Source organism: Macrosteles quadrilineatus, unplaced genomic scaffold, assembly GCF_028750875.1.
Source record: "Macrosteles quadrilineatus isolate MER2022 unplaced genomic scaffold, UCM_ALF_1.0 Scaffold_3__2_contigs__length_128488019, whole genome shotgun sequence".
NCBI classification, from domain to species: domain Eukaryota; kingdom Metazoa; phylum Arthropoda; class Insecta; order Hemiptera; family Cicadellidae; genus Macrosteles; species Macrosteles quadrilineatus.
In genome coordinates, this window is record NW_026542596.1 from 39,506,517 (window position 1) to 39,521,113 (window position 14,597).

The 14,597-nt window shown below is 32.7% G+C and overlaps 1 protein-coding gene across 1 annotated transcript in view; it reads left to right on the top strand.

The window, feature by feature from the left end:
* The first annotated feature begins 558 nt into the window (after positions 1-558).
* The window catches only part of LOC128989128 (uncharacterized), a 54,807-nt gene continuing 40,768 nt past the window's right edge, over positions 559-14,597 (top strand). The window contains exon 1 of the mRNA XM_054410994.1: positions 559-647. Within this exon, the coding sequence (XP_054266969.1) occupies positions 559-647 (89 nt within the window). The remainder of the gene's footprint in view (positions 648-14,597) is intronic.

The following is a 14,597-nucleotide window of genomic DNA, read 5'->3' on the forward strand; positions in this document are numbered from 1 at the left end:
TAAATGTTTTTTTTTCAGTAAGTGTTTAGTAAATGTACAGCAAGACAATTATGTTTTATAACTGTATTATTTGTTTAAAAATACTTTTTACATTAACACTTTTTACTGCATCCTCCACAGGACGTTCCATATGAGTGGGTTTTTAAATTTCAAACAGTCGCCATTTTTGCTAGGGTGGTCCTTTTGAGATGAAACTTGTGGCTCCTTACTCAGAAAAAAATGACCTTTAAAAATGATGTATCATTTGCCATAGGCTTCCTTTAAAACTTTTTACTACATCCTCCACAGGATGTTCCCTATAAGTGGTAAAAAATTGCATAAGGCACCAAAAGATAGGTAAAACCATAGTATATCCGTACACAAAATATAATTTGTTTTTCTTTAACCACTCACCAGATATAATGTTGGTTCCAGACATTTTCAACACCCTGTATAATTGATGACTCACTGCCCCCAACTTATCTTGTTGGTATTCTAAGACATCGTCAAGGGTTGGTATATTTTCAAAAACCAACCACCCCGGACTATCGCCCCCGCGTGTGTGGGTGATTTTGGGGGATGGGGGTGGTGAACGCAGGCGCTCAGAACAGTCTTAAGCCCCGCAAAACGCCCGGCTTGCCCATTGTTGCCGAGGCGTCACAGCACAGGTAACGTTAACTCAAAATACGCATAAACTTCGCAACTTTCTACTTCTTCTGTATGCCCTATGGTTTAATATTTTGGTTTGACCATGTTCATAGTTAGTAAAAGAGAGACTTGTCTTTTACAAAATTTTGTTGGCGGTGAAACCCATTAAAATTAGTTTTTTTTATATAACAATTATTTTTTGACGTTAACAAGTCTAATACTATCCACTGCGGATTGCGAACTATTATAACACTACACTTTTGTATGTGTTGTACTATTTAAAACTTTTCCAAATGCTCCAAATAAACTACTAGTAGGGTAAAAACATAAAAAAGTAAAAGTAGATAATAAAATTTTTAGGATTATTATGGGTTTGAATTTAACAACGGAGGATATTTAATGGGTTTTATTTCGTTTAAGGACAACAGATTTTTTAAGAGTTATTCTTAAAAACTTAAAAAGAAACGGAATGGATAATGAATAATGAACTAAGTGTCAACGAATTGATTTCTCAATATATTAAAACTAATCGAAATTAATGGATTTTTTAATTACAACAGAAGTTTTATATGATTTGACCCATAATGGATTGACTTTTTCATTTATTTTCGAAAAACTACGACGGATTAAGATCACATGAATTTTCATCACCATCAAATACGTCACAGACAATTTGTTTAACAAACTCATTACTAAAAAACTTTAAATTAGACGTACAGTACAATTTTTCACCTTTGATTTTAGATTATTTTTGACAAAATCTTTTAAAATGGAACCAACATAAGAAACTCCCTATATTCAAGCGTCTATCTAAAACAAATTAGTATAAACTGCTTTAAAATCTTTTCTTAGAAGTAATTTTACTTAAAAACATCACTAAGCTTTTTATAAATATTAATCTTAATGTTAAAATTAGTGTAGTAGATCGAGTTAATCATTCTATAGTTATAACAGTTATTTTTCTAACCCGTGGTAGTGACCGTAACATTTATGTCTTCATACAAGTTTTAAGTTTGTTATTTCAATTCCAATATATTTTTATAATGAAACATCTAGTAATTATAAACTTGCTGGATTTACTTGTTAACTGTCTTTAAACTATTAGCGACTTAAAGGTAATCTACTTTTCTGACAATAGCGTAAAAGTCTTATGAGCTTTTACACAAAGTTAGATTCTTAAAAATTATCATTCCATGTTTACTTTCAAGTTGGCAATGATTTCGTGTGATCGCAAGAATGAAACTATTACAACCATAGTAATGCTCGGATGATATTTAAATTGTATATTGGCCATTAATAGATTAGACATAAAGTAGAATTAAAAATAACACATGTTGATTCGTATAGTGAAATGAAATTTCTTCGACTTTATACATTTCGGAACGTGCAGAATATTTGAAATAAAAAATATAATTGAAAAATATAATTTCTTATTTAAACAGTATTTAACCGCAATGTACTGTTTAGACATCTAAAATGCTTTTTTAAAAACACTTAAGTAAGGTTTATAATAGAAACACCGCAATTTCTACGATTGAAAAACGAATGAGAGCTTTGAATCTTAAATATTATATTTTACTGTATAAGCTGCTAAAACGCATTCTGTTATGTTTGATCACCAACTGCTTCAGTATCTTTAATTTAACTATACTGAAACAGCATACTTAAAATATTCGTAAGATACGTTTTAAAGTATGATATACAAATTATATTCTATCACAACCAAACGTATTTTGTGCATTGGAATTTATCCTATATATAATACGAGTAAAGTTTGAATACTTGTCCACTCGATCTGGGAATCGGCCCTAACAAAATCGTTTATATTTACGGAATAACTAAGTTCTGTGCCAAAAATAAGTTCTAGACCAGTGGTATAGCCAGGAAAAATCTATTTTCTCCATAATATGAGTGCAAACTTTTGAAAATTTAACATGGGCCTTATGAGAAAACATTCCGCCATTGTTGTCATTTTGTTTACATTTTAAGACATACATGACGTTCTGTACCCACGGGCACCTCAGCTTGCCCATGCTATTTGTAGCATATGTTTACACAGACCAAAAGGAAATAACAATGTGTGTATACAGAGCAAAGGAAATTAACATTCAGATTATACCATTGAGCATATTATACTATACGGTAACTGAAAAACCAATTTCTGTCAATGTCGAGTGCGGTAGTTAAATTAATGAGAGGATGGAATAATCTTTAATTAGCTTTAACTTATACACCTCCTTTTATATTTATTGGGTAGTAGATTTCTGCTAAATTTATTTCAACTTAACTATTATTTCACGTGCAATTTCACTACATTCCCTATTGTAATGAATCTTCTAATATAAGTCATGCAGTAAATGATCACAACACTCTTCGAGGAAAGCTCGTCAAAATAATTTTACCAAAAATTACAACGATTTAGATTTATACTTGTAAGTTTACAATAAATTATATGTGTTAATAAACATAATCGTTTTCAATGGTATGTCTTTTTATGCTTTTAAAATTTGAATCAGCTGACTAAAATGCCAAAAGGTTAAACATTAATAATAATTATTGCTGAGGCTGTGTACACGTTGACAACAATGAATAACCAATTAGGCTTTTGTGCTGATGCTGAATGGCCTTTAAAAGATGAAACGCGGGCGTCCACCGAAAGGATCTTGTTACAATTTTAGAAAAATAAATGACAACGCCCTACATTTACAGGTAAGTTCAAAAGATATTTTAGCAATTAGTCTAAATCTTAGCAATTAGTTGTCTGATCAAAGTTACTCCAACTGTTTTTTTATTTGTGTCAATTATAAAATAAAAATGTGATCTAGCCTCTTGCTTCGTCATTTCTTAAGTTAATTAATTGTGTGTACAGTTATTAACTACAATTACTACAAAGAACCCTTTAAATCGTCAACAATAATATACTTCTTACTTAAAAAGCATCGTTAAAATAACTTCTTAGGTCTAGGCCTATTCGAATTTATAAATTTAACTTAAGTCAACTTAGTTAAGTAGGCTATTTGTTTTGGCGTTAGAACAAAATTAAATGTAGCCTACCAACTAAATTCGGATCACATAATAAAATTTGATATAGGCATATCACCAATTTTAACAATAGTTGTAAAAGAAAATTAATTTTCATTGGATAACGAGCATAAAAAGATAATGTCCGAGGCGAGTTTCGAACCCTGTCCGCACCGATGTCAGACCGGCACCCTAGCCACTGAGCTACATTGTCAATTAAATAGATAGCAATCTAGCTAAATACTAACGGCAGATTATAAACATTGATAAACGGACCTCGATACATTGAAACTGAAAAGTACGTTACAAATTCCAGATACTGAGGTGTTGTTTTTATTATTTAGCCTTCGTCATTTGTTTTTTACACTTTTGTGTAAAATAATTGGAACTTATTTCAACAAGAATCAAAACACAGCTCTGACTTTTACAGTAGTCCTAAGGATAACACTTTAAACAAGAATGTTTAAGGTAAACTTTAAATTATTGAGACTCAAGGATGAGAAATTTCGATTAATAGTGACTTTAAATTGCAGAACACTGTTACTGGTGTTATAACAACTGCAATATCAGAGGAAGATCAGCATGACTTTACCTCACCTTCTCAGCATACTGAAAGGAACACAGCGAACTCCAAACAAATTGTACAGGTTAGTTATTCTTATAATTTTTCCCTAAATACCGTAGGCCTAGATGAAAATTTACTATTGTTGCTAGATATATTTATTTATGTTAATAAGAGTAGCTTTGAGGAATGTTCTCAAGGATACTAATTTGTATTTAAATTGGAAATAACACATCTACAAAGATGGTAGATCTTTCATATCATAATTTCATATTTTTTAGGTGGATCAAAACATTTTTTTTTACCCCGACTTTTATTTTCAGACAACAGCTGATGGTGCAATACCATCACCAGTTTCAGAGTCAGAGAATGTAAATTTGCAGCAGGTTTCCATCTCACCACACACAACGACAAATCCAGTTGAACAGGTCAGACAGATGTACATTTTTTAATATGTGTAGGAAGGAGTTGATTTTCATATTATAAAATTCCTCAAACTTGCCATACAAATTAACAGACCAAAAAACTATAAATTTTAATCGTGCTCACTTCTTTATGACATTAAACTATACATGTCATTGAAAATGACTGCCAATTGCACTGCTAAAATAACTATCCATACCTATTTAATCTGTTTTTTAGTTGAACAAGTCTATTAGATTAAAAAATGTCACTTTTTATCAACAATATTGCTACTACAATATGTTACCATATAGATTTATGATGTGTTTTAGCAATTACTGTATAGTTTTATTTTACCTGTTAACTGCATTAATTACCTATATAAGGGTGGACTAGCTAAAGTGTAACAATAGCCAACTTTTTGTTATGAGAAGGACGGTTAAATTCTTATGGGGCATTCCCCTTAAATTTACAAGATTCATTTGGATATGGTTTAAGATTTCAATAATATTACTGCCATTTTCAATATGGCAGAGATAACTTTCATATTGCTTATGGAACACTCAGCATAAATTTATGGTTGCTTAAAAGCAAGCAATCATAAAATTATGAAAGTAAATAAATCTTAAAATTGCATTTTCATTCTAAAAAGTACCATAAAATACACAGTTTTCCATATTTCAAGTTTAGCAGCTATTTTTAAACTATAGATTCAATATTTTTAATGGCTTTCATGATCTTTTCAAAATATAGATACAGTTTTTAGACTTATTTACTCCTTGCATTTCCTCTAAACCTACTCATTTAGGGGCTACCTACATGATCCAGAATGTATGGCAAGATTTCTTTTCTTAGGTCTAAAAAGAAAAAAATGAAAAAATCTAACATTCTGACTCCTAAATGAATACCTTAACAGAAAAAAAAAATTGAAGGATAAAAGCATTTGAAATCTGAAACCATCCGGTAAACACCTTAAAAATTAAGGGTAGGTAGTGCGCTTCTCATAATACAAAAGTTAGCTATTGTCACACTTTAGCTGGTCCCCCCTGTACTGTAGACATACAAACAACACTGAACATGTGAACATATCTTACACTATGTGTAAGAATTATATGTGCAAATTTAAAATCTTCCTTTATAGTGATCCCACAGATATAATTAATGTTATATTTCATACTCACCTTTTTATTTGTTTATAGCTTTTGAGTATAAATTAGGCATGTGCATAAAATATTTTGCTAACGTTCATTGTGAAAGATGTTAAATACCAATAAACAACCCAACAAACAATAATTATGAGTTAAACCAAACTATAAAATGTGGCTGATAAACGCCCAGTTGGTTTATCAGCCACATTTTGGGTTAGAAACTTACTACTCATTGGAAAATAGTTGTATGGCTAATGTATACAAATTGCACTAATTATTACGTAGCAGACAGCCTGTATTTAAGTAATAATTATTCTGTGGTGTCTAAAATTTTCTCTTTTACTCTTTTTAGGTGCCTCCTGTTATACATTCCACGAGGGCTTCAAAAATAAGAGCAGGAAAACATATTTTAGACGCTACTGTTCTATTAAACCAAAGCAAAAAGGAAGAGCATTATGATAACCGCAAAAGAAAAAGGTCATTAGAAAGATATTCAGAACGTAATATTCGCCTTGGAAAACAGCAACATAGAGATCGTCTTCACATAGCTGAGGAGGGAGAAGATGAGCGTGAACAACGTCTTCAGGACCTGCGTGAAAGAAACCATCTTCGTAGATCGTTAGAAGAAGAAGAGAATCGTGTTCAACGCCTTGTGGATCAACGCCATCGTACAGCAAACAACAGGCGGGATGAACAACTCTATCGTCCTCTAAGCTACAAAGCTGCAGCCTCAAACATTGTAGAATATAAAAAATTGGGACCATTCAATGTACAGTGCATTCACTGTGGTGCTCTCCATTTTCCAGAGGAAAGAGTACAAAATAGAGAAAATCCAAATTCTTTCGGTGATTGTTGTCTGCATGGGCGAATTAATCAGCCCGCTCCACTCTTTCCAAATGAATTAGCTCTCCTTTTTACTCGTCAGCATACACTATCCAAACAATTTCATGAGAAAATCCGTAATATTTCCTCTTGTTTTGCTTTTTCCTCCTTTAACGTCACTGACGATAGAACTTTCAACAATAAAGGAATACATTCCTTTACAGTCGGTGGCCAAGTATACCACAAACTAAATATTTCAGCCCAGCCAACCGAAAATCCAGAAGGCGAACCTGAGCGCCCTAGATATGGTCAAATGTATTTCATAGACCCGGAGATTGCTGTCACAGAACGAATGAATGAGCCGATTAACCAGGGTATAAATTACGAATTAATGCTTGTTATGGAGCAAATTATGAGAACTCAAAATCCTTTCTCCCAAGCTTATATGATGATGCGAGAAGTGGTTGATGAAAATAATCTACGAGCAGCAGATATTGGGATCCAACCTCCACACGTGCATCTTGTCTTTGCTAAAAATGCAGGTATGTCTTATGATTCTAGATGCTAATATATGCTATGGTATTTCGTTGATTTACTGTATTATTTATTTTATAAATTTAACGCGCGAAATGAACAATTAACTTTAAATTCTTACATAGAATTTACATAGAACTTACATAGAATTTATTTCAGTTTCTAGAAGTTCATTCATTGAATAAATGCATAGTCAAAAACAATATAAAACACAGTGATCTACAAGTAAAAATCTCAAACTTTTGTACCTAATACGCACCACTATAACTGTATTTAAAATTATTAATTTAATGGCCATTATCCTAGCTTTAACCAGTGAATTAAGTGATTAATTAAATAAAATACCTATTGACTTATATCCATCAGATAGTAAAACAAACAATTATCAAGGTCAATATAATTCAAGCTAAGAATATTGATAATTGCCAGGAATGCATTAATTATTGATATTAAATAAATTATAGTTTTCAATTATCCCTGACAAACACAATTTGTTACTAGATTAAATTTATATAAGACTAAAATCTACAGGACAAACATTTTAAAAGCTTTCAAATTTTAGAAGTTACTATTGAATCATACAATTAAACTTCCATACTGTAACTAAAGGTTTCTTGTCACTTTTTAAATGTGTTTTCCATTATACACAAAATTTAATGATAATCTTAAGCTTATAAAAAATGTTTTTTTAGAACTTACAGCCACCATTATATTTTTAATTTGGATTATTTATTTCTCAGGTGATGACATCAGACGATTCAACGCACCAACTTGTAATGAAGTAGCTGCTGTATTGACACTTAATGCAGACCAAAGCATACCAGAAAATGAAATGGTAATACAGGAAAGAGGGAAAAAATTGATTACACTAAAGAATACAGACAGTCGTGTTGAACCATTCACTTACCCCTTATTCTATCCCAAAGGAACTTTTGGCTATTCAGTTGGGCTTCCTCTTACAAACCCATATCCAAGCCGTACCAATATGACCAGAATGGAACTGGCTCAATATAGATTAGCTTTTCGCCCTGAACTGACTCAGACTCTACCAGTTGAACAATCAGAGGGATTAGATTTGAGATTAATAGGATTTAATGCCCTGCATTTTGGGGGTCGCCTATTCCAACAGTATGTTGTAGACACATTTATACGTGTGGAAAGGGATAGAATTCAATGGATTAAAGCTAACCAAAAACAATTGTTGGCTGACCAATATGTTGGTGTGACACATTTATTAAATGACTTAGCAGAGAAAAAAAATGTAGCCATTGGTGAAAAGATAATCCTACCATCTTCATTTCCAGGATCCACTCGGTTTTATACAGAACATTTTGAAGATGCCATGGCAATAGTCCGCCGTTTTGGCTCCCCAGAATTTTTCATTACTGTCACATGCAGCCCGTCGTGGCCAGAATTGAAAGAAGCAGCATTGATTGAACTCTCAGATGGATCAAAGGTTCAACAACTAACTCAAGACAGACCTGATCTTGTAGCAAGAATCTGTAAGCTAAAATTTGATGGTATAATTGATGATATTTACAAGAAACAAATTTTTGGAAAAGTTTTAGCCTTTGTATACACGATAGAATTTCAGAAACGTGGACTCCCTCATTTGCATTTACTTTTAATACTGTCAAATGAGGATAAGCTTAGATCCTCAGAAGATATAGATAATTTCATTTCTGCAGAAATTCCTGAAGATGATGCCATACTGCGAGAGCTGGTGCTTAAGTGGATGATCCATAACCCATGTGGTGATCACAACTGCAATGCTACATGTATGGAAAAAAAGGGTGGGGTTCACAAATGTCGCTTTGGCTTCCCAAAGGCATACCAAGAACAAACTTCAATTGTAGATGAGAAGAAACCTAGCTATCGACGACGGTACAATCCATTGTTGGACAAAAATAATGCAGAGTTCTCCCATACCCATGCAGTGTATAGGAAAGATGGTGAAGGTAAAAAGGTTACAAGAGATAATCGTCATGTTGCCCCTTACAATGGATACTTGCTGAAAAAGTACATGTGCCATATAAATGTAGAATATGTCGGTAGTATAAGGGCAGTAAAATATCTATACAAATACATATACAAAGGTCATGATTGCGCAACAATAAAAATTATTGACAGTGAAGCCAAAATTATGTACAATGAACCGGAAACATTTGTGGAGGCACGATATATATCTCCTCCAGAGGCCTGTTGGCGACTTTTTGGCAATGAAATTCAGAAGAAAAGTCATTCAGTACAACGCCTTGATATCCATTTACCGGGACAATATCGTGGGGCCAGCCTGGATCAGGCTCAAGAAGACATAGCAGACACTGGTCTTAAGGGGTCTACCTTAGATGCATATTTTAAACACAATGCCAAATTGTCTACTGAAGAGAAAAATGGAGCAGATGTCCAATACTGTTATTACTGGCAAATGCCAGAGAAATTCAGATGGTTAGGAAAGAACAGTGAGTGGGTTTTGCGGCAGCGGAGCTCCAAAACAATTGGCAGGGTTCACAGTGTAAACTCGGTGGCTCAACCGGAGCTATATCATCTAAGATTACTTCTCTTTCACATCAAAGATGCAACAAGTTTTGACAACCTTAAAATTGTAAATGGTGTCACCTATTCAACCTACAGACAAGCTTGTCTAGCAAGGGGTCTTACTTTTGACGACAATCAATGGATTGAAAGCCTGAAAGAATCATCTTTGTCAAAGATGCCAAGAGTGATGAGAACTTTATTTTGTCAAATCCTAATTCTAGGATCACCTGAGAACCCCAAACGTCTGTGGGATATGTTCAAGAATGATTTGTCAGAAGATTTTCTTAGAAATGAATTGGCTACTGGGATGGTCCCTGAAGAAGCGCACATGAAGGCTTACCGTATTATTGCCCATAAGCTGAATACTGAAGCTACTGAAGGTAATTCTTTCTCATAGTATCAATAACAATAACATACAATTACTTTTGATCAACTGATTCTATGGCTTAAATTTCAATTCTAACATTGGAAGCGCACTAGACTTAGGCTTCACATAAGTTCTAGGCTTCACATAAGTTCTAAAATATGAGAAACTAACCCATACTAATTATGTACAGAATTGAAAATGCTAACTTATTATTAAATTAAATATTAAGCATTTGTTACTGTGACTCATTAGTAGATTACTTGACCATAAACTTTATTAACATTGTGAAACGTTTATATTTTTTAATGTCATTTATGATAATTGTAAAATTAGAGTGTATAATTGTTCAAATTTTATTAAATATAAGTGTGAAGCAAAATAAAAAATAAAAAATATGCAATGAATATTATAACAAATTAAAATAAGAGAAAGCATTAGACTAAAATAAATTATACTACATGTTTTAATACTTATGATTTTGTAAAAAGTGAACTCAAAATAACTATTTATTTCAGGCCGAAACTTCCAATTTTGGGTGGAAAACTATGGTATAGATGACATTCAGAATTTTCAAGACGAGGGAAATGAAGAAACCCACAATGTCAGCGAATTAGAAGCCATTGGTCGCAGACAATATAGCAATTTGAATAACGAACAAAAAGACTTTGTTGATGCTGTTATGGAAGCAATAGAAGACCCGATGAGTTGCATCCCCAAGTGTTTTTTCCTCGATGGACCAGGAGGTACAGGGAAGACATACGTGTACAATACCCTCTACCATCTAATTCTTGGAAAAAATCTTAATGTAAAATGCATGGCATATACCGGCATTGCATCAATCTTGCTACCTGAAGGACGTACTACCCATAGGACTTTTGGTCTAAAAGTTCCATTGACTAGCGATTCTAAATCATATCAATTCAGCCAGGCACTCAGAAGGCCCAAGAACTGGCAGAAGTAGACGTATTTATGATGGACGAAGCACCAATGCTACCAAAATATGGCCTAAGTTGTATTGACGGACTCCTGCGAAGCTTAGGAAACAGAAACTTGCCTTTTGGAGGAAAAACTATGATCCTAGGAGGAGACTTCCGCCAATGCCTTCCAGTCCAGCCTAGAGCAAATCGATCTGAGCTGATCGACCTTTCTGTAAAACGTTGCAGTATTTGGAAGTTTTTCAAGCTCTTCTCTCTTCATCAAAACATGAGAGTCAATCTCGATGAAAGTGCATTTGCTGGATATCTCCTTCAACTTGGAAATGGAGATTTGCCCACCAACAATGACTGTGAAATAAATATTCCCGATGACATTATTTCAAATGGAAATATTGTTGAACAAATATATGGCGATTGCCTAGCCAACAGAGATTACAATGCTATGAGAGATAGAGCCATCCTTGCACCTTTAAATAGAGATGTTGATAATATCAATAACGAGATCATCCAAATTATCCCTGGACAAGAAACAATTTATAAAAGTTTTGATTCAGTAAAAGATGAACCTGATGGAGCTCTCAAATTCCCAACTGAGTTTTTAAACTCAATTGAAATATCAGATTTACCACCTCATGAACTCCGACTAAAAAACAACGTCGTTATAATGTTACTCAGAAACCTAGACGTGACGGAGGGTTTATGCAATGGCACAAGACTGATTGTCACGGAGTTGTGTCCGAACATTATTAAGGCTAAAATAATTACTGGCAGTCATTCTGGTCGAGATGTCCACATTCCAAGAGTCACTCTGGATTCGAGCAAGTGTCAACTCGGATGTTCGCTGCAAAGACATCAGTTTCCAGTTCGACCAGCTTTTGCTATGACCATCCATAAGTCTCAAGGCCAAACCTTTCAGTCTGTTGGTGTTGTGTTAAACAACCCCGTATTCATGCATGGGATGCTCTATGTAGCTTTCTCCAGAGTACGAACAAGAAACTCTTTAATAGTATATTTCATTACTAGGACCGAAAGTGGCATTTTCCGGAGCGCGCTCAAGTTTTTGTGTGAGGCGAAGCCGAACACAGGAAAATCCAATTTCACATGCGAGGCGAAGCCGAGTATGTGAGAGCTATTTTCACGTACGAGGCGAAGCCGAGGACGGGAATAATGGAGCAAGAGCCGGAAAATAACTTTCGGTACGAGTTATGAACGATACTTTTCATCACGACGCAAAAATACACAAACACAGAATAACAGACCTCAGTAATATTACAACTAGTTTATTTCTAAATAATTTATTTTAAACATCAAAATAAAATCTTCTGAAAGGAAACCTTTGTATATTTCTAACACTAGCGCGCGTAGTGAATAAATGGAGAACTAATTGAGAGCGACGAAAGTAAATTTAGAGCGAGGGAAAATCAGCTGATCGATTTTTCCTCGCCCTAAATTAGAGCTTGGGAAACGGCTACTTTCATTGATGTTAGCTGTTATCGAAAATAGTTACTTTCGTTACGGAGTGATGAAAAAGTTGTTTTGCCATCTAGAGACAGAAAATTAACTAAAAACGTTGTTTGGATGGAAATATTCAGATGAACAATATTGAAAATGTTAGTTCATTTTGGTCTATGTAATTAATATTTAAATTTGTACCATAATAACTAGCTTACCTTACTTGAAATTATTTAGTTTGGATTAAATAGTTTGTTGACTTAATTGTCGATAATCTGAAGAATATAGTCAAATTAGAATCTAGAGCAGAGGTAAAATATGTAATTGTATTATATCCTATTTTACCACAGTTGAATGCTTATCACCATTACATTTTTATAGTTTAAAATTGGTTTAAAACTGACTAATTTGAATTCTTATGTGTTTGTTATGTTATTTGTTTTAGTCTATAAAAAACAATCGTATAAACAATTTGTAGTTTTCATGTTTTTACAATAAATGCAGCCTCAGTCTGTGATATTAATTGTAACTACTGTGATATTTTTCTGTGTTTGTTTAAGAAAACTATTTGGAAAAGTGAATTGAGATGCTTACAGTTCTTGTGTGGAAAATCCTTAGAACTTAAATTACAATATTATAGCATGCCATGTTGTCTATACTCAACTACAATGTAGCCAAATTAGGATGTTTTTATTTTTTTGAAAAATAAATCACAATATTTTATTGTTTAAAGATGGAATAAATTACTATATTAATTTACATGAGAATCATCAATTTTGCTTAAAAAACAAAGTCAACTACAATATTACTATTATAACAGACTGATAAACAATTGTGTTTTTGATAGATGACATTGAACAAATATTTCTCTCAGAGTAAATACTAATGATTCCCCGAGCAAAGCTCGGTCCCCAGGTACTGTACACCTAATAGTGTTCCTATAATAACTAGATTAACAAGGACGGCAATAGCTCTCATAGCCATAGAATGTTGTAAATTCTACGTCATTGCGTTTTGTCACCATAACAAGTTAACGGTAACACTTTTATGTGATTATAATAAAGACCTTTATTTCCATTCACTGTTAAGCGGCTGAATACAATCGTCTAACACTTTGGTGGTTAATTTTAAAATTTATTTCTGTGTCAACAAAACATAGTTTAACATGCAAATATCTAATTGATATATATTTTGTACATTTGAAATTTTATTTGGTACATTCTATATTGTATATTTGAGATTTTTTTGACAGTACTAACAACTTTTGGTTTAGTAAATTTATACTCTATGTAATTGAAATGTATCAATATTTATTAAACTAAACCTTCATGAATATTATTATTATTAATCGAACCTCTTTGTCATCAGATAATGTGTTTAAAAATGTATAAAATAGATTAATAAAAGGAACATTTATTTTTACCAAACTTATTTTTGTGTAATATTTTCAGGTAATTTACATTACTAACATATAATTGCATTAATGTATTGGTTAACAATTGGTTAATTATATCAATAATTTGTTATTGATACAATTAACTTTGTCTAATAAACTCCCGATCATTATTAATGTTTCATTTTATCGAACGTCAGTTATAAGATTACCTGATATTAATTTAAAGTTATCACTATAAAAATGCTAAAGTATAACATTTGCCATAATATCACCAATTTCTCTGTACCTCACTTGAACATTGTTTGTGAAAAAGCAAAAAAATAAAGGCAACTACTAAAGTTAAAGTTAACTAAGCCGTGACTAAAGCTGAAGGGGAAACTCCGATTTTATCGTGTTCAAAGACTTACTCTGGCGTAACGGCATTTTTACTGTGCGTCGTTTCACTCAGACTTGCTGCATATATTGTAGTAAACATCAAAACATTTGTCTATTATAATCTACAGGAAATGTTTTAACATTAAATAGATTTCTACAGAATAAAATTGAGGCCGAGCGCTTTTATCCCTTAAATACAGTATCGGTAAATACCAAATATTTTGTCTTGGTTTAAATTAAGCTGTTTTAGAGTTGTATGTAATTGTTAGGAAGTATATTGGCCATATGTTGCTACCAATGCGTTTATAATTTTAAATTAGTACAATTAGTTAACTAATTGACGGGTTTCAGTTTATTGTCAATATTAATAAAGTTATTATAGTTTTTAGCGAATTTCCCATATAATAAGCTATTACCG